Source organism: Haliotis asinina, chromosome 16 (genome assembly GCF_037392515.1).
Source record: "Haliotis asinina isolate JCU_RB_2024 chromosome 16, JCU_Hal_asi_v2, whole genome shotgun sequence".
NCBI lineage: Eukaryota > Metazoa > Mollusca > Gastropoda > Lepetellida > Haliotidae > Haliotis > Haliotis asinina.
Window position 1 is genome coordinate 9,320,091 of NC_090295.1, and position 27,065 is coordinate 9,347,155.

The following is a 27,065-nucleotide window of genomic DNA, read 5'->3' on the forward strand; positions in this document are numbered from 1 at the left end:
GGGGCACGCTCATCTGGGTACAGGCTCACCTGGGTACAAGCTCACCTCAACTGGGGGCACGCTCATCTGGGTACAGGCTCACCTGGGTACAAGCTCACCTCAACTGGGGGCACGCTCACCTGGGTACAGGCTCACCTGGGTACAAGCTCACCTCAACTGGGGGCACGCTCACCTGGGTACAGGCTCACCTGGGTACAAGCTTACCTCAACTGGGGGCACGCTCACCTGGGTACAGGCTCACCTGGGTACAAGCTCACCTCAACTGGGGGCACGCTCATCTGGGTACAGGCTCACCTGGGTACAAGCTTACCTCAACTGGGGGCACGCTCACCTGGGTACAGGCTCACCTGGGTACAAGCTCACCTCAACTGGGGGCACGCTCATCTGGGTACAGGCTCACCTGGGTACAAGCTCACCTCAACTGGGGGCACGCTCACCTGGGTACAGGCTCACCTGGGTACAAGCTTACCTCAACTGGGGGCACGCTCATCTGGGTACAGGCTCACCTGGGTACAAGCTTACCTCAACTGGGGGCACGCTCACCTGGGTACAGGCTCACCTGGGTACAAGCTTACCTCAACTGGGGGCACGCTCATCTGGGTACAGGCTCACCTGGGTACAAGCTCACCTCAACTGGGGGCACGCTCACCTGGGTACAGGCTCACCTGGGTACAAGCTCACCTCAACTGGGGGCACGCTCACCTGGGTACAGGCTCACCTGGGTACAAGCTTACCTGCTTACAAGCTCACCTCACCTGGGTGCACGCTCACCTGGGTACAGGCTCACCTGGATACAGGCTCACCTGGGTATAAGCTCACCTGGGTACATGACTCTGCTGATCATCCCGGGCATCACCATGAAGAACAGAGGAAGTATCTTGATGACGCCCGCCATCAAAGTGGCCCCCTGGGCATGCGATACACTCTTGGCCGCCAGGGCGCGCTGAATGATCACCTAAGCAACAGTCATAGCAACAATAATGTCAACTGAAGTCGTTCGTGTTTATCATTTGCTTCCTTACACAGTGGCACTTGTACAAAAGCGATACTACCCTTACCCCTAAAACTTCTTCCAAAATATTAAATATGTTTTCCTCGTTAACGTGTCAGTTGCAACAGAGGCAATGCATCAATAACCCCTAAATATTCCTCCAAAATATAAAATATCTTTCACGTGTCAAACTGTCTCCTGTAACAGAAATGCACCAAAAAGGCCCATCGTCTTTCATATATGCTGGACAAAATAAGTTAGGGATACTGTCAGTTTTTGACTGATATTTTATCAGTATGTCAAAGAATAAATACTTCATTATTCAAAATTTCACGTTTACAAATATCCCTAAGTATTTTATCCAGGATATATCAATGGGCGTCACCTTAATGTGGGAGGGACAGGCCAACCGGGTACAAAAGTCTTTGGGTTCCAGCGGAAGTAACGTAACAAAGGTGGAACTTGCAAGCTGAAGGAACTGATGAAAGGCCCCATCAGGAGGTAAGCCTGATGCAAAGCTTGACTGATAACATGCTACCAGTACCACTGATGTGGTGTAGGTCGCAGACATTAACCCGTATATCAACCTGTGGAGATCCTGGTTAGAATTGGTCTTCAGCAACCCACGCTTGTAGTAAGAGGCAACTATCGGAATGGGATGGTCTTGGTTGACACATGTCATCGTATCCCAATGGTGTAGATCGATGCTCATGTCATTGATCGCTGGATTGTCTGGTCCAGACTCGATTATTTACCGACCGCGATATATCGCTGGGATAATGTTGAGTGTTGCGTTAAGTTAAACTCACACGCTAACACGAAGGTTAAATTCTCCAGCACGAGCGTGGTACTGAAAAACTTGGAAACATAACCGATTCCAATCCAAGAACATACTTCCCTGGCGCCGAACTGACGCAACTATACACAGCAAGTCAAAGTGCGGTGGACGAATGCCCCACTCAAAGTCCTCTGATGGGTTATCGTAGTTCGGGAAAGAAAGTTGTTGTTTCCATAAAAAACATAATAGGTCTCTGGCGTCCCTAACCACGTGCGGTAGACAACTGTCTCCACTCCACGCTTTCCGAAGAGACGAGTTGCTGCCGCTCAGAAAAGGAGGCATTGTCTTCCACCAGTTGTCCTGAATTGTTGTCCGTCTCAAACACTGTCAAATATTTGAATGTCTGGTCAGTATTACCTGGTCAGTACACCAATACCAGATGGATCCAGGTGTCTGTCCAATAAGGAAGCCGAGCCACGGCATGTAGTCATCTGTTGCCCCACGCAACATGCGGAACGCCTGCTTGTCTGGGTGATGGCAGGTGGTACCGGGCACAATGGCAGTCACGTTGGTTGGAACAGCCTGGGGATACTTCTCCAGAAGACCCGAAAACCCACCGATTTCATAGAACCCTGACGAAAGACATAGAGATGACAAGCTCATAACGATAACTAAATGAGTGTTCATAGTTTCCGAAATGTAACCAAACGGATTTCGGAAATAGATGTAAAAGAAAGGAAAAGAATGACACACACTTCTAGTTCTAGTATATGCCCTCTTAGAGAACAGCAAAATGTACCGAGAATTTGGAAGTTTCAAGAAACTTTACTGAAACAGCATGAGTATCCATAAGAAATGAATAAATGATGCTCCTGTCGATTTTCACGAATTTGTCATTATTTCACCTTATGTCCCTTTCCTAGATGACTCACGATATTCGTTCCAAAAAACGCCTTAATACTTTGTACCTTTTTCCAAGAAACAAATAAAATTATTCTTTGATATGAAAGTGGCGGTGTCTTGCTTCTCAAAACCAACCAAATAAGAAACAAAAGAAGAAAAAACCCGCCGCGCATACCAGCTGCCTGACACTGAGTGATGCTGCTTCAGTATAGAAAATATTATCTTTTTGTAAAATTCCAAATGCCCCCTCCCCCCCCCCCCCCCCCCCTGCTCAACAACAACAACGACGTTAACAACAACCACGGGGACACCATACTATTGTTGTAGGTGTAGATGCAGTCGGCCATGTCAGATAGATAAACAATAGGGGGATTAAGTATAATCTGACACAGACAAGTAGGCAGAGGATACAACATTTATTCACATATTGCATACAGAATAGAATAGTGCATTCTGATAATAGGTATGTCATCATACATCAGTTCGAACTTGCTTCATCACATTTATTCACATATTACATACATAATAGTATAAAACAATGTTTATTCATATATCAAAGCATACGTACATACGTATTTACATACAAAGTAGCACATAGTGAAACATCACTTCATTTCATATAAATCTAAATATACTTATATATACACATAATTACAAATATACATATATATATAAATATGTATATGTTGGGGCCGGACATGTTTACCTTCGCATGCCACCCCTCGAGGTGGTTGGTGGTTCTGGAACCGATGGTATGGAGGTGGTTCCAGATGTCACGGCCGTCATTCTCCACCCACTGCTCTGTGACATAATCTCAGGATTCTGGTGTCGTCGAGGTCTACGTCTTCAATGGCAGCCAGCCAGACGTCGTCAACGTTGTTCGGGTGGATGAGGGGCAGGGCAGAAGCATGGCTGCTGAGTCTAGTCACGCTGGGATCGTTGTTGAACAGCGTCTGCAGGCCACACTTCTGAGCATTCCTCCAGATTGCTTGGCGAAAGTGGAACATACATCCCTTCAGCTGGCAATTGAATAAATGTCTGGCAGCATTCTGAGCAGCAGGCTCAAAGTCAGTAAACATGGTCAATGGCGCCAAATGGACGTTGTTGTCCGCAGCTTCTGTCTAAAAATCCGGAAAAATGTCTCATAGTTAGTCTGACGCTTGTCTGGCAGCAGTCCATACACAAGCATCTTGTCGTTCACAGCAGCATGGATGGTGTAGAGGTGCTTGTAGATGTCTGAACACATGGAGAAGGTGCCATCGCTGAAGTAGGTGTCGGCCATGGAGAGGTGTCTCAGGTTGTCAACAGTCGTGAAAATAAGCATGTTGTCGTCTTTAGTGGAGCAGGAACTCATCACCGGAAGAGGTGTGGGTGTATACGGATGGAAGGTTGACGTCGGAGGAGGTGCGAGGAAGTGTTGGGAAGTCTTTGGATCTGCTCCGGTAAAAGCTGGCTTGTACACTGTAGAACGTCGGCACATCCTTGATCGTCTTCACTGGCACGTAAACCTGAGAAACAAAGCATAAAATTTAGAAATACAAATATAACAAACATTACGTTTCAATGTAAATTAAACAAATGTAAATTAAACAAAGTCGTTATCACAAATAATTTATAATATTGATTTAAATTAATTTAATGTTGACATTGAAGTTGAACTTTTAAAAACTAGTAACTCACGTATCAGCTCCTCTTGATATATTGCTGGAACAAGCCTGCTCTCGTAGCGGACTTTCGACTTCATGTTTGAAAGGAACTCCTGAATTACAATATCTTTGTTGTCGGCAGGATGATTGTGAATATCACGATAGGTTGTGATCAAGTTGTCAGATGTGTTGATTGTTGGTGTTTCGTCTGCTCTAAACCTATGACCATTGTGAACAAGATTCTACCGTCCTTGGGAGTTAGCAACAAACCGAACACCTTCTACCTGACATTAATTAAACAGCGTTCACTCTGAGAACAATTCACCGGCGACTCGTGTCACGACTGAAACAGGCTTAATAACCTGAAATGCTGCGAGCTGAGACATTTAATCCCTTATAACAACATGTAGGGTGCCGGCACAGTGAGGTTAAACCCACGACCACACGCCCAGGACCAGTACACACCCCATCACGTACCCGCTCCCATGAGATAGAGAGCTCCTCCAACCATCAACGTTGCCTGCAATGTATCAGTGTAGATGACCGCCGTCAGGCCTCCTGGAACATCATAAAACACCATTTCATCAATACATGAATATTTATTCGTGGGTTTCATATGAAAAATTACCTCCCTTTGTATACTATTTGTTGTGACCTTGGCTGGGTCTCTGTGAGTAATTTGGTGAGTTGTCAAAGGTGCATGCCTTTCCTTTTATACACTACTGATACTGACTGTGTGTATACTAGACTATAAGTGCTGTTTTATGTTGTGTTAAAAGCTTTTGTTGTCAAACAAAACAAAGACACTCTGTTTACACGTCTCCACGCATATTTGCATTCGTTATTCAGGACGCTACACGGGTGCACCTCTAACTGGATATGGGGTCCAGTTTTCGTTCGCGACCGACAAATCACGGAAGTGAGCCGAAAAATCTCCGATGATGGCCGAGCGTGTTTCAAGTATTACCGACATTGCTTCCGATGTGGCCGATATGTTTCTGTTATTACCGCTAAATTGCCGATATGGCTGCAATTGCTCCGCGAGTGGGCTGCGTTTGTTTACATTTGAGATGCAATTCCTTCATATTTGCTGTAATTCCTTCAATTACTTAGTGGGGCCTGGGGTCGACTCGTAAAAACAGATCTCACTTCTCATTACCCCGACAACAAAGACCAGGGGACATCCCTTTAGGAAACCTTTCATTTCCGTACAGTCACAGCGTTTACCAGATCGGTTGTGGTAGTAGTGTAGCCTAGTGGCTAAACCGTTCGCTCGTCACGCCGAGGGCCCGGGTTCGATTAACCACATGGAAACATTGTATGTAGCCCATTTCTGGGGTCCCTGTCGTGATATTGCTGGAATGTTGCTAACATGTTGTCAAACTCGAGTTTGAGAGTGTGAACATTCCAACAACGCCAATCTCAGAGTCCAACACCAATCTCAGAGTCGTCAGACTGTTGTCAAACTTTCGATGTTGTCAAACTCAAGATTGACGTCTGAAGTGTCGTCTGCCTCGTGTTGCTCAGAAACAACCAATCGCAGTCAACGACATTGTCACGTGACCGCACCGGTAGAGCCATGACGCATTGTCTTGACACTAAAGTTTGACAACACATGTTGGACCTGTGAAAGCGCGAGTTTGAAAACAACATGTGTTGTCAAACTTAAGTTAGTCGTTTAGTTTACGATAGTACAATGTTGAGATATGTACATTTTTCATTGAAAACTAACAAAGAATGATTTTTATGATAAACGTAATCTCTCCCTCGTGTCTACTGTTATTAATTAAATCAACACTCGCTGGTATAGTTGCCAATATCGGAGGCTTTGTAACTTTATCAGTTCTTGGTGGTATATTTGACATGACACTCGAGTGAGATTCTCTATTTATGCAAATTGAGATACAACTGCACTCTGTAAATTCTCGTCCTTGTAAAATATCACTTCAAATACTTAGAAATCCAAAGAGGTTATTAATATATAAGCATTTGTTTAAGTTCTTACAACTCTGTAATTGTAATGCATACCGAAGACTTAACACACTGATAGAGATCACTCACCTGTAAAGGTAAGGACCGCAGTCACAACAATCAGCAGCACGATGCTGACATAGAGATCCCAGTTGAGCGCTTGTTGGACAAACAACGCACCTGTGTAAAGGTCACCCTGGACAGAAAGACGTAATACGACTTGTCAACTGAATGAACGATTCAATTATTTCATTACAATTTCAATTTTATTCAACTGAATTGTGTTAAGAGAAATGCGGAATGGGATGCGAATCGTTTAGATGACCATAAGAATATGGAGAGCTCTACATAAATGAATGCCAATACAACATTTCACTATGAATGATTATAATGCTAAGATAAATTCTGTTGTGGATGTCATAATTGACATATTAAATCATAACGAATACACATGTTAAATGTCTGAAGGTGAAAAGTGTCTGACACTCTCGAATTGTTGTAAGGTGTGAGCGTATCCTGCCCCACCCCTGGTATCCACCGTAAATACGTGCCTGTGCTAGTCAGTTGTTCACTTTAAAACACACGTACGGGTGGCTCGTCACATCCTTGATATCGCCAGGGTATACGTTCCGATAAGTCTGCACTATACCCTCTATGCATCTACGGTTGGGCACGATAATTTCATTACCTCCCTTGGCTGGTCTCAACGCCGGGAAGTTGAGCGTACCAATCACAACTCACTTTCGCTTCTTAAATTATCTAGCTGATTAAACTTGGCAACACAAAGCATGCAGATTTTCTCTAAAAGAGGTAGGAGAAGTTCTTACCTATATTTCATTAAAATTTCGGACTAGTCAATTTGAGTCGCACTTCGAAGGAATCTTAGCAGCTTAGTCATCTTTGTTGATACTGGCAAGCTCGGTTGTAACAAGTGATTGGCTAGTGGCGAGCAAAGGGAGGTAATAAAATTATCGGTCCGACCCGCAGATGCAGCCAGGATATAGTGGAGATTCATCGGGACGCAGACCCTTGCGATAACGAGGAGGATTTCGTCAAAATTGGGAATTCCAATGGACATAATTTTTGTCACTCTGCCAGATTTGGACATGCGCTGCACACCTCAGTCATATGGTATTTTTCTTAAAGCTGCGTTGATGTCGGCAAAAACATACACAGTGAAAGACCACAAGGGGGAACGTACCGAGCACTTGGTGAAAATATAGAGAATGAGACACAAGACAGCGTAGTAGACCCGCAGTCGATTTCCACCAAATCTCTTGGCGAGGTACTCTGGCATGGTGTAGGTCTGTTAGTGAAATAAACATTTATAAACATCGGGTGTTTATTATCATGATGTGTGTCTGACACAGATCATGTGATATTGCAATATTTATGAATAAATGTAAAAGAATATTGGATCTATTTTGTCTGTCTTGGCATTTACATAGATACAAAATAAAGAATTGTTCAATTGATGTCTGGGTCCTAAACCAATGATGTTTGACAAGCGATAATGTCACATGTGAACTTCTGACGAGATTTGCTGATGGTCATAAATTCAAGCACCTTCAGCATGTATTCCGAAGACAGTCGGATCCTCATCCACATCTTTGAAGCAAAAACCGAAAGAGGATCGGTGGTGAGTGAGTGACCAGACTGGTGACATTGTCATGGTCATCAGAACCCGTCGCCGCCATATAGGTGGAATATTAGTGAGTGCGTCGTAAAACTAAACCCGCTCACTCATAATACTTTGGCGAAGATCTTTATACATGCTTTCAGACCCCAGTCATGTCTCCATCCACTCAAAGCACATGTTCAATAGCTACTGTACTAAACCAAGCTCTACTCAAAATATCCTCACGCATACTGAACAGCAAAAAAGCCACAGGTTTCGAAAAAATAAAATCTTATAAAGCCGGTAAGTGCTCATGTCTGTCTTCTATCCTCATGTAAGAATGTCGAGTTTTGATTGGTCCACGTGACTCTGATAAAATACCATATATGTATAAAATACCATATATATATATATATATATATATATATATATATATATTTTGATTGGTCCACGTGACTCTGATAAAATACCATATATGTATAAAATACCATATATATATATATACCATATATATATATATATATATATATATATATATATATATATATATATATATATGGTATTTTATACATATATGGTATTTTATCAGAGTCACGTGGACCAATCAAAACTCGACATTCTTACATGAGGATAGAAGACAGACATGAGCACTTACCGGCTATACCGGCTATATATATATATATATATATATATATATATATCGGATTATACGCATAAAATGAATCGGATTACATGCATAAAATGAATAGAAATTACATAACCTATCCCTCCGCGATTTCGACAATAGCATAATCATGTGTTTATGGATCGTTATCAGTTAGTGTCGACATCAGGTATTCACGGAAAGGTCAACGCATCATGCGCCAGTCGTCACAACCACATGCAAAGGTTAGTTAATATGAGCCTTAGAATAAAGTACGAAATTGACTAATGCTCAGGCATCCTTAGTACTGACGCTCAAATATTGTCTACAGATTTCTTCCCCGGTTATTAGCTGCCCTGAAGAAGAAAGAATCGCTCAAAATTTGATGAAAATGAGACGGAAAGTCACACTTGTGTGACACTTATTGATCTATGGAATATCGCATCATATACATCACCATCGAAGTTCCATTTTTGTTGCCTCTGAGAGGCATTCGTTTTCCTTCCACAAGAAAGTTTGCTTTCCACCCCGGCTGTAGATATTATAGCTGGGGCAGTGGCAGAATATTTCTAAAAGCGGCGTAAAGATGAACTCGCTCACTCTTATAATAGCTACATTCTTTCATAGCAAATCCCCTCCACTGACCGACCACTACAGATATGTTTCAAATGCCCGGCCTCTGTGACGGAACTACAAAATGTTTTCCGCGAAGTACTTAACACGCCGGGCAGTTGTGGAACACGGAAAGCTTTTTTGTTGCTTTTATAATTATTTGTTGTGCTCCGTTTAATTCCAGATCTCGAAGCATGAAGTTTGTATGTATCACGTGGTCGCAATAAGTTTTAAGTACAAGCATATCATACATAAGATGTATATTTAGATTTGAGGAACTGATCGTACATTCGGGTTTAACCTTTGATTAATGGCAATCGCCACTGGGCCGCTTTGGGTTCTAACACGGACTGGCTTGATGAATTCTTTGCATAGTCTTAAGGATACATTACCGAACACATACTAAGCTTAGTTTATTTGTTGATTTGGTATTAACGTGGGGAAGGTGTCATTTTGATGACACTTCATTTTTAATCTCCTAGAAGCTGTGCATCGAACTAAGGAAATTCAAGGATGGCAGTGTTACTTAACCATTATGACACCATTAAAAAATAAGGGTCACTGGTCGAACTTGTCCGAGTGGTGTTGCATCCCTTTGCCCTGCCAGGATTTGCCGATTGTTGCACCCTAAATCTTATTTTCCCGGAATGGTTTATCACCATCAATTATTCTCTTTACATCTCATCGCTTCAGAGGGCATAGGGATAGCCTAGTGGTTAAGGCGTTCGCTCGTCACCGGGTTCGACTCCCCACATGCATACAATGTATGAAGCCCGTTTCATGTGTTCTTCGCCATGCTATTGCTGGAATATTGCTAAAAGCGGCGTAAAACTAAACTCACTGAACTCTTACATACAGTAAATAAGGAAATACTACAACTAACTCACTCACACCAAACACAAGAATTCGACATGTATGCCAGCAACCCGGAAACAAAATAGACCCTGTTAATCCGGACGTCTAACTGTAAAGTCCTGAAAATCATTGATCAGTGATACAACGGAACAGCAATTGTTTCAAGATCCGTCACAAGGAAATTGCTCTCAGTTTACTGTAGTCGTCAAATTCTAGAAATAAGGAATGTAGAAGAAATGAAATGCACTAAAAAAAGCTATTCTTACTCCTCAAAACAAGTCTTGACATTCATGTTTGAGTGAAACTTCCAAATCACTTCTAGGATGGCTCCGCTGTGATCCAATAGCGGCTGAAAATCCTAGAAATGTTGGTTAAGACAATAACACAGAGCCTTCAAGGAATCATGGATGATCGCTTTTGCTGTATACTCTTAAAAAAAGAAACGCATAGGAGATGATAAACGTTCAGTTTGCTATTTATTGCAATTCCAGTGTAGCATGCTTTATTTGTCAATGTTAGTCGAATGTTCGTGAACAGGTGTCGTGCAAAAACAGTTAGTGAGTGAGTTAACTTTATCGTCACACCTGTTGCCGGAAAAATGGATAAGAATTCCACGGGGCAAAATCAATAGACTTATTTAGTCAGCGTCAATGAGGTGTCCAGAATGCACTGTTCGCATCTGACCCTTCGTGGACGATTCGCCTGATATCAGCACTATTTCTTAGTAATGCATGGACACATACTCTGTCATCTATCGCATGGTGTCAATCACTGGATTGTCTGGTCCAGACTGGTACTGCTGTGATAATACTGGAAGCGGCGTCAAACAGACAATTACTTAAGGAATAATCAAAATTATATGATCAACACTGCGTTTAGCAGAGATTTCTGATGTGGATAGGGTTTGGTCGCGTCTCGCTACTTGTGACACGACGATTACTGTCGCTTTTAGCAATATTCCAGCACGGGGGAAACGACACCCATTGTACCCATGTGGGGAATCGATCCCGGGTCATGAGCGTGACGAGCGAACGCTTTTAACCCACCTGGATCAGTACTTCCAATATGTCTACAGAACCTGCTTGTATTATCAAATTGACATTCACCAGTGAAATAAAATCCAACATACACGTTTGTGTATGCACTTCAAAGTTAGTCTATGCGTTTCTTTTTTTTATTCTGAGGAGTATATCAGCGTGTGGTCTTATTATGAGGGAATTTGACACAAACACGTGCCGACGTTTTGTCAAGGAAGTAGCACATAGTTTAGTGAAATAATCCATAATCCCGAAGGCTGACGTTTGGCAGTTTTATTGCAAAAATAGTCCATGACTTTATCATTACATATGTGAGCCAGTCGAACAGTTTGAAACCGTTTTGGCATGCCAGTGTGTTTTTTCTATCATGAAACAAACCTGCCTTAATTATTGATGGGTGCAGCGATAAACAACAAACACATTTGAAATAACCGTGTGATTTGTTGTTTTTTCAATAATGTCTGCATGGAACTATGTACGTGTATATTAATCGATCCATCTGAACCTTAGAGCCAATAAAGATGATTTTTTTTCAGTACTGACGATTCTTTTCAAAGACTGGCTTGAGGAAAACAAAGAGTGACTTTGTGTGCTGGCAATTAGGTGCCTGGTGTGTGGGTTCGAATCCCATCAAAAGTACTAGAATCTGACTGTACTGAGAATGCATAAACCCAAATGTCTCATATCATGTATTCTTTTAGTTTCCATTAACTTATTTCAAAGACTGGCTTCACAACAGAAGTCAAAGAGAAGAAAAATAACAAAATTGGATTGTAAAAATGTGAACAAAAAGAATCGCCATTAGCGTCGTGATGGAAGTTGGATTGATTTTAAGTCCTAGTCTGTATGTTGGGGATCTGAGATATATGACAATGCGAGCATGAAAGTCCTCAATTCTTGTTTCACTGTATACCATGCGTATGTTTGACGGAATAGGACGTGCATGCCTAATGGAATTTGCCCCCCTACATCACACCTATAATCTACTGAATGTTACGAGCCACATGGCCAAGCCCCCATGAAAAATTATGTGATAGATCTAGTACTGATGATTAAGATCATGTGATCTCTCTTGAGAAATATCACTACAATAAAATTATTGCATCAGAATGATAAATGGAATCTCACTCTCGTGTCTTTTGAACTCTCGTCCAGAACAGTTTTATCGACTCCTAGGTTTGTACTGGGTTTCAAATGACACAAGGCTGAGATTCGCTATAGATTTTCGTTTATGACACACTGTTGATTATGACAATTAAGTAGGCCAAAACACATTTTTTCGGGGTTCAACTGATTTACACAAGACGGGTACTTACCCCACAGGATATGTAAACAGGTATAAATATCCACCCGGTCATCTGCAGGATCAACAGCGCCTGCATACATAACAACACATAATATCATAAACACAAAGACAATAAAATAGAATATTTTATAAAATACTTATGTCCAAGAGATATAGTTGACAGGTGTCCAGATACAATATTTTCTAAAATAACCATACACGCCACACCACACCACACCACACCACACCACACCACACCACACCACACCACACCACACCACACCACACCACACCACACACCATACATACCACGCACACACCACACACACACGCGCGCGCATTATACACATCACACCACACCACACACTATACACATCACAACACAGCACAAAGCCCCACCATACACCATACACGGCACACACACACACCTCACCATACACGACACACACACACACCCCACCATACACCATACACGGCACACACACATACACACACACACTACACCACACCACACCACACATACACCATACACACATCATACATACCACATCACACCACACACATCTCACCACACACTATACACAGCACATATACACCACACACACCGCACCACACCACACCACACCAAAGACACCGTATCACACCACACCATACACACCACACCCTACAACACCACACCACAAACCCCAACCCCAACCACATCCCCACACCCCACATCACATGCCCCACCAGAAACCACATACCCCACTACACAACCCACACCACATCCCCCATCTCCCCATCCCCGAAAGTATGTTCTTGATTAACAATGACAACAGAATGTTCATAAGTGTTCTGGTAGCTGGAAGGAAGATTTCAATTCACAATCCAGTGTTTCTTGATAAACAGTGTCCGGGTTAAAACGGTTTCGCAGTGTGGTAAATAGTTTTCAGTGATTAAAATATACATTGACGAAACGATTAAAATGAAATGCAGCCTAAAACCTAGAGGTAACTTTAGCCAGAGACAGAGATTACATGTCGGCATAGCATGGATCATACAAGTCCGGTATTGACTTTCTTCCAGCACTGGCTCCATAGTTGTCGTTTGATCACGGAGGTTTCTGACTAACAAGGCTCAACTGTAAGTGCTAAAGCTGCATGGAAATCTGATCCCGTCACTCACATTGAGTTCCCATGCTCCAACACTGATCCCACTTGCAGCACCGGAGCCAGCGAGCCCTATGAAATGTTCTGTTCCTATATTGCTGACGAACAGAGATGCGCCGATCTGGAATTGAAACAGAATGTATCGATTTTTTAAATAGTGAGTGAGTGAGTTTAGTTTTACGCCACACTCAGCAATACTCAAGATATATGGCGGCGGTCTGTAAATAATCGAGTCTGGTACAGACAATCCAGCGATCAAGAAGATAGGCATCGATCTGCGCAATTGGTAACCGATGACATGTGTCAACCAAGTCAGGGAGCCTGACCACCCGATCCCGTTAGTCGCCTAGCGACAAGCATAGTCGCCTTTATGGCAAGCATGGGTTGCTGAAGACTTATTCTATCCCGGATCTTCACGGGTCGATTTTTTCAATAAGTCGAAACGAGACTGACTATTGAATATCGGCCCGGAGTGTGGGAAACCTTGAATTCAGGCTGTATGATTATCATAACTATGATTATGATCTGATAATGATTCCTAGCCAACTAGTCTTTGTCTTAGACCCTGAATTTCGAATGATGGGCCGGTAACAAACATGTTCTTATATCGTCATTAGGTATGTCCCAAGCTGGGATCGACAAGAACAATCATTTTGGCTCGATGTATTATATACTGATCAGCACAAGAAACGCAACTGGCATTGCTGTGACATACGTACTAAGGTTGCTATGACATACGTACTGTGATGGCTGTGACATGCATGTTGAAACTGCTATGACATATGTACGGGGGTTGCTGTGACATGCATGTTGAAACTGCTATGACATATGTACTGGGGTTGCTGTGACATGCATGTTGAAAGTGCTATGGCATATGTACTGGGGTTGCTGTGACATGCATGTTGAAACTCTTATGACACATGTACTGGGGTTGCTGTGACATGCATGTGGAAACTGCTATGACATATGTACTGGAGTTGCTGTGACATGCATGTTGAAACTGCTATGACATATGTACTGGGGGTTGCTGTGACATACATGTTGAAACTGCTATGACCTTTGTACGGGGGTTGCTGTGACATGCATCTTGAAACGGCTATGACATATGTACTGGGGTTGCTGTGACATGCATGTTGAAACTGCTATGACATATGTACTGGGGTTGCTGTGACATACATGTTGAAACTGCTATGACATATGTACCGGGGTTGTTGTGACATGCATGTGGAAACAGCTATGACATATGTTCTGGGGTTGCTGTGACAAGCATGTTGAAACTGCTATGACATACGTACGGGGGTTACTGTGACATGCATGTTGAAACTGCTATGACATATGTACTGGGGTTGCTGTGACATGCATGTGGAAACTACAATGACATATGTACTGGGGTTGCTGTGACATACATGTTGAAACTGCTATGACATATGTACTGGGGTTGCTGTGACATGCATGTGGAAACTGCTATGACATATGTACTGGGGTTGCTGTGACATGCATGTTTCAACTGCTATGACATATGTACTGGGGTTGCATGTCGAAACTGCTATGACATATTACTGGGGTTGCTGTGACATGCATGTTGAAACTGCTATGACATATGTACTGGGGTTGCTGTGACATACATGTTGAAACTGCTATGACATATGTACTGGGGTTGCTGTGACATGCATGTGGAAACTGCTATAACATATGTACGGGGGTTGCTGAGACATGCATGTTTCAACTGCTATGACATATGTACTGGGGTTGCTGTGACACACATGATGAAACTGCTATGACATATCTACTGGGGTTGCTGTGACATACATGCTGAAACTGCTATGACACAGGTACTGGGGTTGCTGTGACATGCATGTTGAAACTGCTATGACATATGTACTGGGGTTGCTGTGACATGCATGTTGAAACTGCTATGACATATGTACCGGGGTTGTTGTGACATGCATGTGGAAACTGCTATGACATATGTACTGGGGTTGTTGTGACATGCATGTGGAAACTGCTATGACATATGTACTGGGGTTGCTGTGACATACATGTTGAAACTGCTATGGCACATGTACGGGGGCTGCTGTGACATACATGTGGAAAATGCTATGACATATGTACTGGGGTTGTTGTGACATGCATGATGAAACTGCTATGACATATGCACTGGGGTTGCATGTCGAAACTGCTATGACATATGTACTGGGGTTGCTGTGACATACATGTTGAAACTGCTATAACATATGTACTGGGGTTGCTGAGACATGCATGTGGAAACTGCTATGACATATGTACGGGGGTTGCTGTGACATACATGATGAAACTGCTATGACATATCTACTGGGGTTGCTGTGACATACATGCTGAAACTGCTATGACACAGGTACTGGGGTTGCTGTGACATGCATGTTGAAACTGCTATGACATATGTACTGGGGTTGCTGTGACATGCATGTTGAAACTGCTATGACATATGTACCGGGGTTGTTGTGACATGCATGTGGAAACTGCTATGACATATGTACTGGGGTTGTTGTGACATGCATGTTGAAACTGCTATGACATATGTACTGGGGTTGCTGTGACATGCATGTTGAAACTGCTATGACATATGTACCGGGGTTGTTGTGACATGCATGTGGAAAATGCTATGACATATGTACTGGGGTTGTTGTGACATGCATGATGAAACTGCTATGACATATGCACTGGGGTTGCATGTCGAAACTGCTGTGACATATTACTGGGGTAGCTGTGACATGCATGTTGAAACTGCTATGACATTTGTACGGGGGCTACTGTGACATGCATCTTGAAACGGCTATGACATATGTACGGGGGTTGCTGTGACATACATGTTGAAACTGCTATGACATATGTACTGGGGTTGCTGTGACATGCATGTTGAAACTGCTATGACATATGTACTGGGGTTGCTGTGACATGCATGTGGAAACTACAATGACATATGTACTGGGGTTGCTGTGACATGCATGTTGAAACTGCTATGACATATGTACTGGGGTTGCATGTCGAAACTGCTATGACATATTACTAGGGCTGCTGTGACATGCATGTTGAAACTGCTATGACATATGTACTGGGGTTGCTGAGACATGCATGTGGAAACTGCTATGACATATGTACGGGGGTTGCTGTGACATACATGTTGAAACTGCTATGACATATGTACTGGGGTTGCTGTGACATACATGCTGAAATTGCTATGACATATGTACTGGGGTTGCTGTGACATGCATGTTGAAACTGCTATGACATATGTACTGGGGTTGCATGTCGAAACTGCTATGACATATTACTAGGGCTGCTGTGATATGCATGTTGAAACTGCTGTGACATATGTACTGGGGTTCCTGTGACATGCATGTTGAAACTGCTATGACATATGTACCGGGGTTGTTGTGACATGCATGTGGAAACTGCTATGACATATGTACTGGGGTTGCTGTGACATACATGTTGAAACTGCCATGGCACATGTACGGGGGTAGCTGTGACATGCATGTGGAAAATGCTATGACATATGTACTGGGGTTGTTGTGACATGCATGTGGAAACTGCTATGACATATGCACTGGGGTTGCATGTCGAAACTGCTATGACATATGTACGGGGGCTGCTGTGACATGCATGTTGAAACTGCTATGACACATGTACTGGGGTTGCTGTGACATGCATGTTGAAACTGCTATGACATATTTGAAACGGCTATGACATTTGTACGGGGGTTACTGTGACATGCATGTTGAAACTGCTATGACATATGTACTGGGGTTGTTGTGACATGCATGCTGAAACTGCTATGACATATTTGAAACGGCTATGACATTTGTACGGGGGTTACTGTGACATGCATGTTGAAACTGCTATGACATATGTACGGGGGTTGCTGTGACATGCATGTTGAAACTGCTATGACATATGTACGGGGGTTGCTGTGACATGCATGTTGAAACTGCTATGACATATTTGAAACGGCTATGACATTTGTACGGGGGTTACTGTGACATGCATGTTGAAACTGCTATGACATATGTACTGGGGTTGTTGTGACATGCATGCTGAAACTGCTATGACATATTTGAAACGGCTATGACATTTGTACGGGGGTTACTGTGACATGCATGTTGAAACTGCTATGACATATGTACGGGGGTTGCTGTGACATGCATGTGGAAACGGCTATGACATATGTACGGGGGTTCTTGTGACATACGCTCGGGGGATGCTAGAAAATACGTACCGGGAGAAACCACATCGATCTTCCTGCTAGAAAGTAGCCACTTATTGTGTTTCTGTTGGCTCTGTACATAGCCTGGAAATGTAGAACAATTTGAAAATAACCACATTCAGGCAAGCCCTTTCGTTTCGTCTTGTTACAAATAGTAGTAGTGTTATGAGTCTCTCTCTAGGGTTCGAATCACTTTTCAGTTAGCCACATCGGTCATTAGACACAGACAATGCCCCTTAATCGTTGAGTTATTTACAAGGGCCTTAAAACGCTGATCGAGGGGTTGATCGTAAGTCAACTTGGTGGTGGCCGATAATCCCTTATAATAAAATCCCCGTTCGTAGAATACAACGACGTGCATAGACGCTTGTCCGTGGTTACTTGTACCCGAACATTGTTGGTGTTATTGTGCTTGTCGGCCGAGATACAGTCGACTGCTAGAGTCAAACATGCATGCCCCATGCGACACAGCACCACGACAACAAAGTGACTCCTAGTCAAACACCAAGCAGCTAAACAACTAAAACGTCTTTTGGTATGACACGGTCGGGGATCGAACCGTCTATCGCCAGTCGGCGCAGTCTAACATGAATACAGATGTAAAGTACACTTGCAAGTACACTTGAGAAAGTCAAGTTTGGTTTGTTTGTGTTCTAACGCCGCAGGACCAGACAATCCAGTGACCAACATCATGAACATCATCCACACAGTCGGGATAGAATGTCGGCCAAGTCAGCGAGCCTGAAAACCCGATCCCGTTAGTCGCGTCTTAAAAGCATGTGTTGCTGAGGATCTTCGTGGGTCAAGGAGGTCAAGGGCCAGGAGTAAAACTGGTACTTACAAACAGCCCGATACCAATCACTAGTACGAAGTAAGCAACCACCACACCAATGTCCGCTCCTGTCAACCGGGATTCGGTAAAACCCGTCATCGCCGTTGTTTGTTCGCTATGAAAACCTGTTGTCGTCTTTTATCCGACTCAGTGGTTTTTCTCGAAGCTGTCACAGTTCTGTTAACTGAAATGAAATATTCATGTTGTAAGCTGAGACATAGTATTACATTGGTCATCACAATAATAATGGATAGTTTTATGTTCCACCGAGTGTATAATCCCGAGTTGCAGCGCAATCAGATATTAATGGCTGTTAAGAAAGAATGGCGGGAACTTTGGTTGCGTCGACCCAAAGCTGCACTGTGAAGAAATAACCCAGTGGTTTATATGAACACCGCCCCAGAACATTGTTCCAATAGCTGGATATACATAATTGAAATAATCTGACAAGAAAAAGAATATTACTGAAACAAAACGACACTCATCTGAATGGTTGAATAGTAAAAGTGCTGGTTATGCCTAGCACCGAAATTAGCTGCCGAAGGAACTCAATCAAAATTTGTCTTACTACTACGTTGTGCACTAAGAACAACGTGGAGTCGTGAGATTTCATAAGCAAAATCAGCGTATTTACAATATTTTCCGCGCAGTTTGCTACTCACATTAGCAATATAAAAGAGAGAAATCTCATTCTTAATAATTTCAACGATCAGTGTGGGACTCCTTCAAGAAGCAACCTTTACTAAGGTTAACCTCAAGTCCTCAACTCACACTCCTTAACATTGCACTAAGGTTACCTTAAAAACCTACGTTCACCTTAGTGCTTTTTGAAAAGAGCCCTGGTGTGCTGGTTCTTTTCACACCCGGGGCAATGTACGGCTCTATTATTACAAATGTATGTCAAATTGTCAAGGCCAATGATCCCGTCCCAGCGCAAACAGAACAAACAGTATAAAACACTGACAATGCATCATACCGTGAAAAACACCATTCTGAATGTTCTGTTCAAGAGTACACGGGGCTACACATTGCTATTACAGACAGTGAGCGTTGCCGTGTATGCTTTACACAGAGGGGCGCTGCTTTGACCTAAGCAATAAATTACATCAGTTTTAGGTCTCCGTAGCAAAAATCAAACAGCACCAATCGTTCATGATTTATACACAATTGGAAAAAAAACGATTTTACTAACTTACGCTATCTCAAGAATTTGTTCATGGTGACACTCACATACTTCCCGATGCCTTATGATGAGGTTGATATGTTACACAGGGTCGAGACTAAGGTGAATAGCGTCGACCTTGTCCTTGAAAACACCGGATATTTAAAGAAAGAGACCAGTCACGCTGACATCAGTAATCGGTCTCAGGCCCGAATGCTCGTATGACGATATCGCTGGCACGACTGGAGTCAAAGACAAAGGGGAGAAACTTGTTCTATTCATATCGTCCAATGACATAATGTTACCGGTTATCATCTCAAAGAAAGTAGGGTAGCGAAAAACAAAACGAAACAAAAAAATGGATAACTTTTATTTCAAACGGACTTTTGGATTGGTGGACACCGATGAACATTTTTATGTTTTAATATAGTGTATATTTACACCCGTCATTCTCAGTAATATATTCTGTTGAACAATAAACAGGTTGGAAGCAGTGGAAATGGGTTTGTAAGCCTAGTGTGTTAGCTTAACGATGCATCGAACTATTGATGGATTGCAATTGTTGAGTCTCCGTCTCAAAAAGGAAAAACTATTGATGCATCGATGTTATGTGACTGTTAATAAATTTAGTTTAGTAATTGACTTCCGTTGATGAATGCGCAGCGCAAGAGACAGTGAGTACCAGATTCGTTCACTTTGATTTTGAGTAATTCACCCCTGTTTCCTGTTTACTTGATATGTGTTTCACGTTTCGTGTCGGTTATCTTAATATACTGAAGCTACTTCAACTTGTTTTTATTTCGTATAAACTATAAATTCATTTGGGAAATCACTACAATACGAGTGTATGAGTGATTATGATTTTACAACGTGTTTAGCAATATTTAAGCAATATCACGGCGGAGGACACACATTGTACCCAAACACGAGACTTCAATATGAGGCAATTTAAGGTGAGTGAGTAAGTTTAGTTCAAATCCGCACTCAGCAATAGTCCAGGCTCGTTGACTTGGTTGACACATGTTCTCAACAGCGCAGACAGATGCTGATGCTGTTGATCATTGGATTATTTACAGACCGCCGCCATTTAGTTGGAATATTACTGATTGAGGAGTAAAGCTACAAACGATCAATCATATAACTGGAATACTGTGCAAAGCGGCATAAAACACAACCCGTTCACTTCTATTGTAACGCAGGTGCCCGCTTCGTCGATGACGATTCAAGACGTGCCTCGGATGCAGTCATCAGTTTGGTATGCGGGGGAAGAATAGAAGAACATGAACGTTTAACAATGCATAAATGCGTATGCCAAGAACACTTGTTTAGAAAGGGGTTAAAGACATGCTACGACACGCAGCCATGTCAGAGCAAAGCAGTGCGTTTGTTTATGCTGTCTTTATCGACGAGAGGAATCTCCGTCGGGGGAGGAAAGCGAGGAGTCTTTGACAGGCATGGCGAAGATGGTGGTAGAGTCGTGTCATTGTGGCTTTTAAAATGTGATGGTTGTGCAAAGGAAGGGCATCAGCTGACAAGGTATTGGACTGTCTCTGTAAATTCATTACATAGTCGACATTTCATGTTACTATTTGTTTAAGAATAAAATTTTAGCGATTGCGAGTGGAACGTGACTGGTCCTGTGCAGCAAAAAGGAAGCCTTCGCATTCTAGACCAGCCGATTTCTCCAAGGCGAAGGATTCAGTAGAGTTGCTATTCTGTTCTACACACTGCATGTACACACGATGCAATGGCTTCTCAGTGAGCATCTCCACAAATGACCGAACCTTGACAACCTGGTGAGGGCCTTCATCTGGATTACTCCCATCGCTGTACCGTCCATCAGTACACTACCATTACCAAAATCAACCTCAAATTTCAGATTGTGTCCCACAACCTTGGCACGCTTAAAATAGCTGTGGTGTTCCTTGCTTTCATCATGAGCCTTGACATGCATCCGACAAATGAATATGTGCAAAAGTACACAGTAGTAGTCTTCATGAAGAGCCTTCAGAATTCACTGACATATATAAACAATTAAGAGAGGAACGAGGGTGGTTGGCTCTGCTATCAGTCATGATCCTTCTGGTCAGGTGGTCAAGACTCTGGATGTCCTGTTTTGGCCTAAAAACTACTCCAGTGGTATAAGACAGGACTGCCACAGCAAGATTATTGGTGGCTTTGAACTTGTTTCGGGCATATAGCTCTGAGCTCCAGATTTTCTTCCAGCGAGATTTATACTCGGTCCGAAGTTTGCCTTGAATTTGGGAATTCTGATGCTTGTCTCGAACTTGCATTCCAAGATAGGCCTGATCTTCCACAAGATGCTCAATAACTCCTCCCCTTGTAACTTGACCGATCCATCATTAGTTACCTTGCTATCAGTGTATTACATTTGTTTAGTCCAAATGTCATGCCAGTATCGTTAGAAAAAGGACTCGACAAAGGGAGCCTGTTCTTTGGCATTTCCTTTGGGAAGGTGCCCGATGTCATCCATGTAGAGGAGATGAGTAAGAGGTGTTCGGTGACTGAGCGGGTTAGGCGACTGACTGTGTGCCTGATTCTGAGGGTCCGGGTTCGAATTCCGGATGGGACTCAACCAAAAGAGGACTAGAAATTGTACCCTACTAATAAAGTGTAATCCCAAATAAGACATTTGACTACTTTCTAAATGGCATTGTGTAATCATAGCTTTGAGAATGGGGACCCTGGGCCCAGGGCTTCATTCCCCAAAGCGCTACGACTGTCGTAAGTCAATGTTAAAGTATCGCTTTAAGTTAAGATCACTTTAGCTCTACGAACGCTTTGTGAAACCGAGCCCTTGTCTCCACACATCAAACCAACCTAATCTGAATCTCCCGACTGACTGGAGCTTATTTTCATTTATTTCTGTCAAAAGTTTATATTTCCAGAGACTAATCATTAGTCTTAATGTGTTGTATATGACACGTATGTTAGGAGTTAAAAGACCTGATTCCTGCTTGTAAATAGCATTAACACGACAGATGTTGCATATTATCCTCGTTTGGTTTTATTTATTTTTACCCTTTCAGCTCACCCGTCACCATGGCTATTGTACAGCTTGAGAACTGTACAATAGTCTGTTCTATTAGCTGAGAGTGCATAGTGACAATTGAAGACATTTAATATCTCTGTTTAACGCACTACAACGAGGACCTATTTTATCATATTGTAGGGGCGATGGGGTAACCTAGTGATTAAAAAGTTCGCTCGTCACGCCCAAGACCCGGGTTCGATTCCCCAACGTGGGGTAAAATGTGTACATTTTCTGATGTCCCACGCCGTGATATTGCTGGAATATTGCTAAAAAGCGGCGTAAAACTTAACTCACACACTCGCCCACATTGTATGTTTACAGTGTATATATTCAACCGGCCTATTTCTAAGGGTTGACAGGGAGATTATTGTTCCGCAGCCGTGTATGGTCCCATATTTTAGTGAAAAACATATACCGAAACAGGAGTCTCATTAACCTATTCAGACAATGACCTACTTTTCAGCCGATTCGTGTGAAAGTGAAAATAGTCACCACAAATAACTCTGGTTACTCTGAATTCCAATTTCTTGTTTCATGAGAAAATGGTATTCACAAACAAATTTTGATTTTAAACTTTAATAACATCGCATTTCTATACTTTATGTAGAGGTTCAGGCAGCATACCTTAAAGTGGCACTGATGCGGAGCGAAATTAATGGTTCTCACCAACGGTATAATTACGAAACCAAGCTTCCAATTGGTCAACACCCGCTCCCTCGACCGTGACGGACAAAGGGACTGGGCGCCTGCCCACATTAGCAGAATGTCTTCACCCTAAGCAATCAGGAGGCCGGATGCCCATCATATGCCATTATTTAAAATGTCCATGGTATTCCTTATCTGATTGTAACAAAATATCCCAGCAGTGTAGTTTGGGTTTTTCCCTCATGCCTGGATGGTATAGCGACTGATCCAGTTTTTCAACTCGATATTTAATCATGTCATGTGAAAATATGATGTCTACGAGCACGTAGCAAGCCATTTGTTTCATATAAGTCGGAAAGATTGCAAACCTTTATGTTTAGATAGTTCTGAGGGTTGGTCCAGTTGTCATAGCAAAAACCATACGTAAATTTTGGTAGCTATGGTAGCTACCCTGGTTTATTATCTATGATAATAAAATCTGAAAATCTGAAAAGTTTCTTACGTAAAAAACTGATTACACCTATTTACCCGAGTACACATTAAATGCCTGTATGTACTTCTTATGTAACAATGAAGTTCCGTTGGTATCCTCAAAACAGATTCTGTCCATAAGTGTTTTCAGGCTGCATGCGACACAGAGATTACATCGTCCTTACTGTAACTCGCGTTTGATCGTATAAACCTACACGTGTTATTTGTCATCATTCTCTTGATGGTCAGTTAATGAATTTATAACAGCTATAATTAGTGGTAACACCACTCAGAATACTCAAGAAAGGTTCCCATTTGGCATTTCTCCTGTCTGGATTAACAGCCAGTCACGAAACAGACTGTTCTGTAATCAATGTCTTGATTTGGACGGTTATCCCATCATCTTGAATCATCCTTTCTATTCGTGCACATCCTAATAAATTCATTTAATTACATTGTGAATTGAATCACTTGATTACATTTTTATACTGTTTGTAATATACGTTGATCAACACGCATCGATGACATCGACTTTGTAAGGAGGGCTGCTTTAGTACAACGTGTGTGAGCATACGTGCATCTGCATGTCCAATATACATAAAAAAGGATTGCATTATGACGTACATGTGTGATATCGTATTGTGTATCATTCAATTATCCGTGGTAGAATGAAAAGTCTCAATATGCGCAAACTATACATTTGAAAAGAAGCACACGTTCTCTAACCTTTATATAGAGACACATGAAACAACCGAATAATTGAACAGCAGAACAACTCTGTGCTCGAGTACCTCGTATTTCTGTAAATTGTGAACACAAATATTTCTTGAGACAGTTAACAGGAATAACTGCCTAGAAGAATGTAAGTTCTGTCACCTTAGCTAAATGTTTATTTACTATGAATAATATATTTACTAACTGATATCCGGAATAATTCGTGGGCGTTTAAGGAAAGAAAATATGTTGAAAATAAGATTTGTTCCCCGCCTATCCAATTCTTCTTCTCTGTTTCTTTTCATCCATAGTGGTCGATGTTTGAAGGACATCATTCATGTAAGATTCGGAAGCTGCCAAGTGATGTATCATATGATCCCTTGAAGGATCATTTCCAGGGCAACACGTTCGTAGGTGACGTAGGACACACATCGCAGGTGACTGGACACATACATGTAACACTGCGCGTGTTTTACGTGATCAAAGACGCGTACCTGTTCACGAGTTTTAGGTGAAGTTGGACATACATCTCTTTAAACAATCGTCATGGGCTACGGATGTGCTATACGCGTCTATATTAGACTGACATTTAGTCCCAAGAACTGAACTTACCTTATTTTCATTTTTTGAAAATTGCGTTTCTTTTGCCGTTCAGTATATATACCAATGTACGGGTCCAGAATAATCCTTAATTTCTGAAGCTGGGTCAGTCTAGACTTGGCAGATCATACAGGACTTCAGTAGGACTATAATGTATTCTTTAAGGTCGGGGGAACGGACTACACATCACCCAGCACTCGCACTTGTAACTGTGGCTCCGTTATGCCTGACTTCATGCATCAAAGACCTCTAGTAAAAACGACAGGACCGGAACAAGACACTATTCAGTGTGATATTGTATATATCAGTTCGTCCCATTTACCAATCTGATAAAGTTCACTGGACATAGAAAAAAGGCGAGCTTGGTAGGGAGTAGCTGGGAGGGGATGTTACCCGGATTCGCACCGTGTACAGGCGAGTCAATTATGTCGAACCGCTTTCAAATATCCAGTCGGGCCAGTAAATCGTATCACTCACTAGCCCGACTGGCTGGTGAATTCAAGGCGTTTGTAAATATATTACTCTCTTCGATGTGTTAAGTTATAATGCACTTTTAAATCATACAAAATTATGATTTTTTAAAATATTTTGTGGGCTGGTAACTTTCAGGCACAGCTGGCCCGACTAGCTAGCAAAATTTGTAAACTATTTCGGGCACTAATTACTAGTGTACACCCATGAGCTTTGCATTCAGTACAGCCTTGGGGCAAGGCTAGCTGTTACGGTTCAGAAATGTATTCCTCAGGGTTGATGGTCAGCTGTCACCATCATTAAACGTGTATTGAAATTGATCATCAACCATCGTGTGTTTTCTACAGAACAACTTCAAGAACAAACCATACGAGGAAATTACAGTTTAGCACCACCTGTGAAACTGGTAAATTGTCCATGGCGGTCCCATTATATTTGGAACGGTTTTTCAAACGCTGTCAACGCTTAAATAATGGTATTTAAGCAACATAATTGTAAATAATCATTTGAATGCCCGTATGCTTTCTGAAATACCTAAGAGTGGTCAACATCTATGACAGGAATGGAGATTTTTATGGATATCAACTTCTTTATTATGAGAACATAACGTTTCGGAGTCAATGCTGGTGAGACCTGATGAAGGAGTAAGCATTAACTCCGAAACGTTGTGTTCTCATAATTAAGAAGTTGATATCCATAAAAATCTTCATTCTTATGTATTTCACTTGAACATCTATGATCATTCAGCAAACTCTGTACACAAATTTTAGCGCAATCAATCGTTCACTCTATAATTTGTGATGAACTCTATAATTTGTGATGACAGACAGACAGATCGATTTCTGTTGTTCTAGGCCAGTGGTACATGATACAAAATACATTCATATTGGTACATCATGTTGTACAAACTTGAGTGTAATAAATACCAGATAAAACATTTTGATGAATTACACAGGCTGCAAAGCATAGTAATGTTAAAGTAACTTACAACTGTTCACCTCAATCCTCTCAGTAAGCTTTGACACAAGACCAGTCATAAATATTTACAGCGTTGGATCGCACGCATCGCTACACTGTTTGATAATGAACGGTCACATGGTCGACAGGTGTATGAGTACAGACTGATAGTCAATATGGTTTGGACCTTTATGGACCTTTGATAATAATGATGATGATGATGAGAATATTTATAACGCACCTTTTCCAGGCTAGACATCCTGATCAAAGTGCACAAACTGACCATTATTACCCTGAATATTAAAAAAGCACTTTTTCCACTGTTTTTTTACAACGCATTATGCGCTCATCGAACATGTGACTGCGCAATGCGTCAAAGTGGTTAAACATTTTTAACCATTGAACGCACGAGATATTCCTTATTTTCC

The 27,065-nt window shown here is 42.1% G+C and overlaps 1 protein-coding gene across 1 annotated transcript in view; it reads right to left on the bottom strand.

Annotated features, from left to right (window-relative positions):
• LOC137267963 (sodium/myo-inositol cotransporter-like) overlaps window positions 1-18,661 on the bottom strand; it is a 28,653-nt gene extending 9,992 nt beyond the window's left edge. Inside the window, exons 1-9 of the mRNA XM_067802423.1 lie at window positions 18,572-18,661; window positions 17,743-17,814; window positions 13,504-13,608; window positions 12,371-12,430; window positions 7,491-7,595; window positions 6,380-6,485; window positions 4,796-4,876; window positions 2,187-2,401; window positions 820-955 (exon numbers count right to left, since the gene is read on the bottom strand). Coding sequence (XP_067658524.1) covers window positions 820-955; window positions 2,187-2,401; window positions 4,796-4,876; window positions 6,380-6,485; window positions 7,491-7,595; window positions 12,371-12,430; window positions 13,504-13,608; window positions 17,743-17,814; window positions 18,572-18,661 — 970 coding nt within the window. The remainder of the gene's footprint in view (window positions 1-819; window positions 956-2,186; window positions 2,402-4,795; window positions 4,877-6,379; window positions 6,486-7,490; window positions 7,596-12,370; window positions 12,431-13,503; window positions 13,609-17,742; window positions 17,815-18,571) is intronic.
• Between the last annotated feature and the right edge of the window lie 8,404 nt (window positions 18,662-27,065).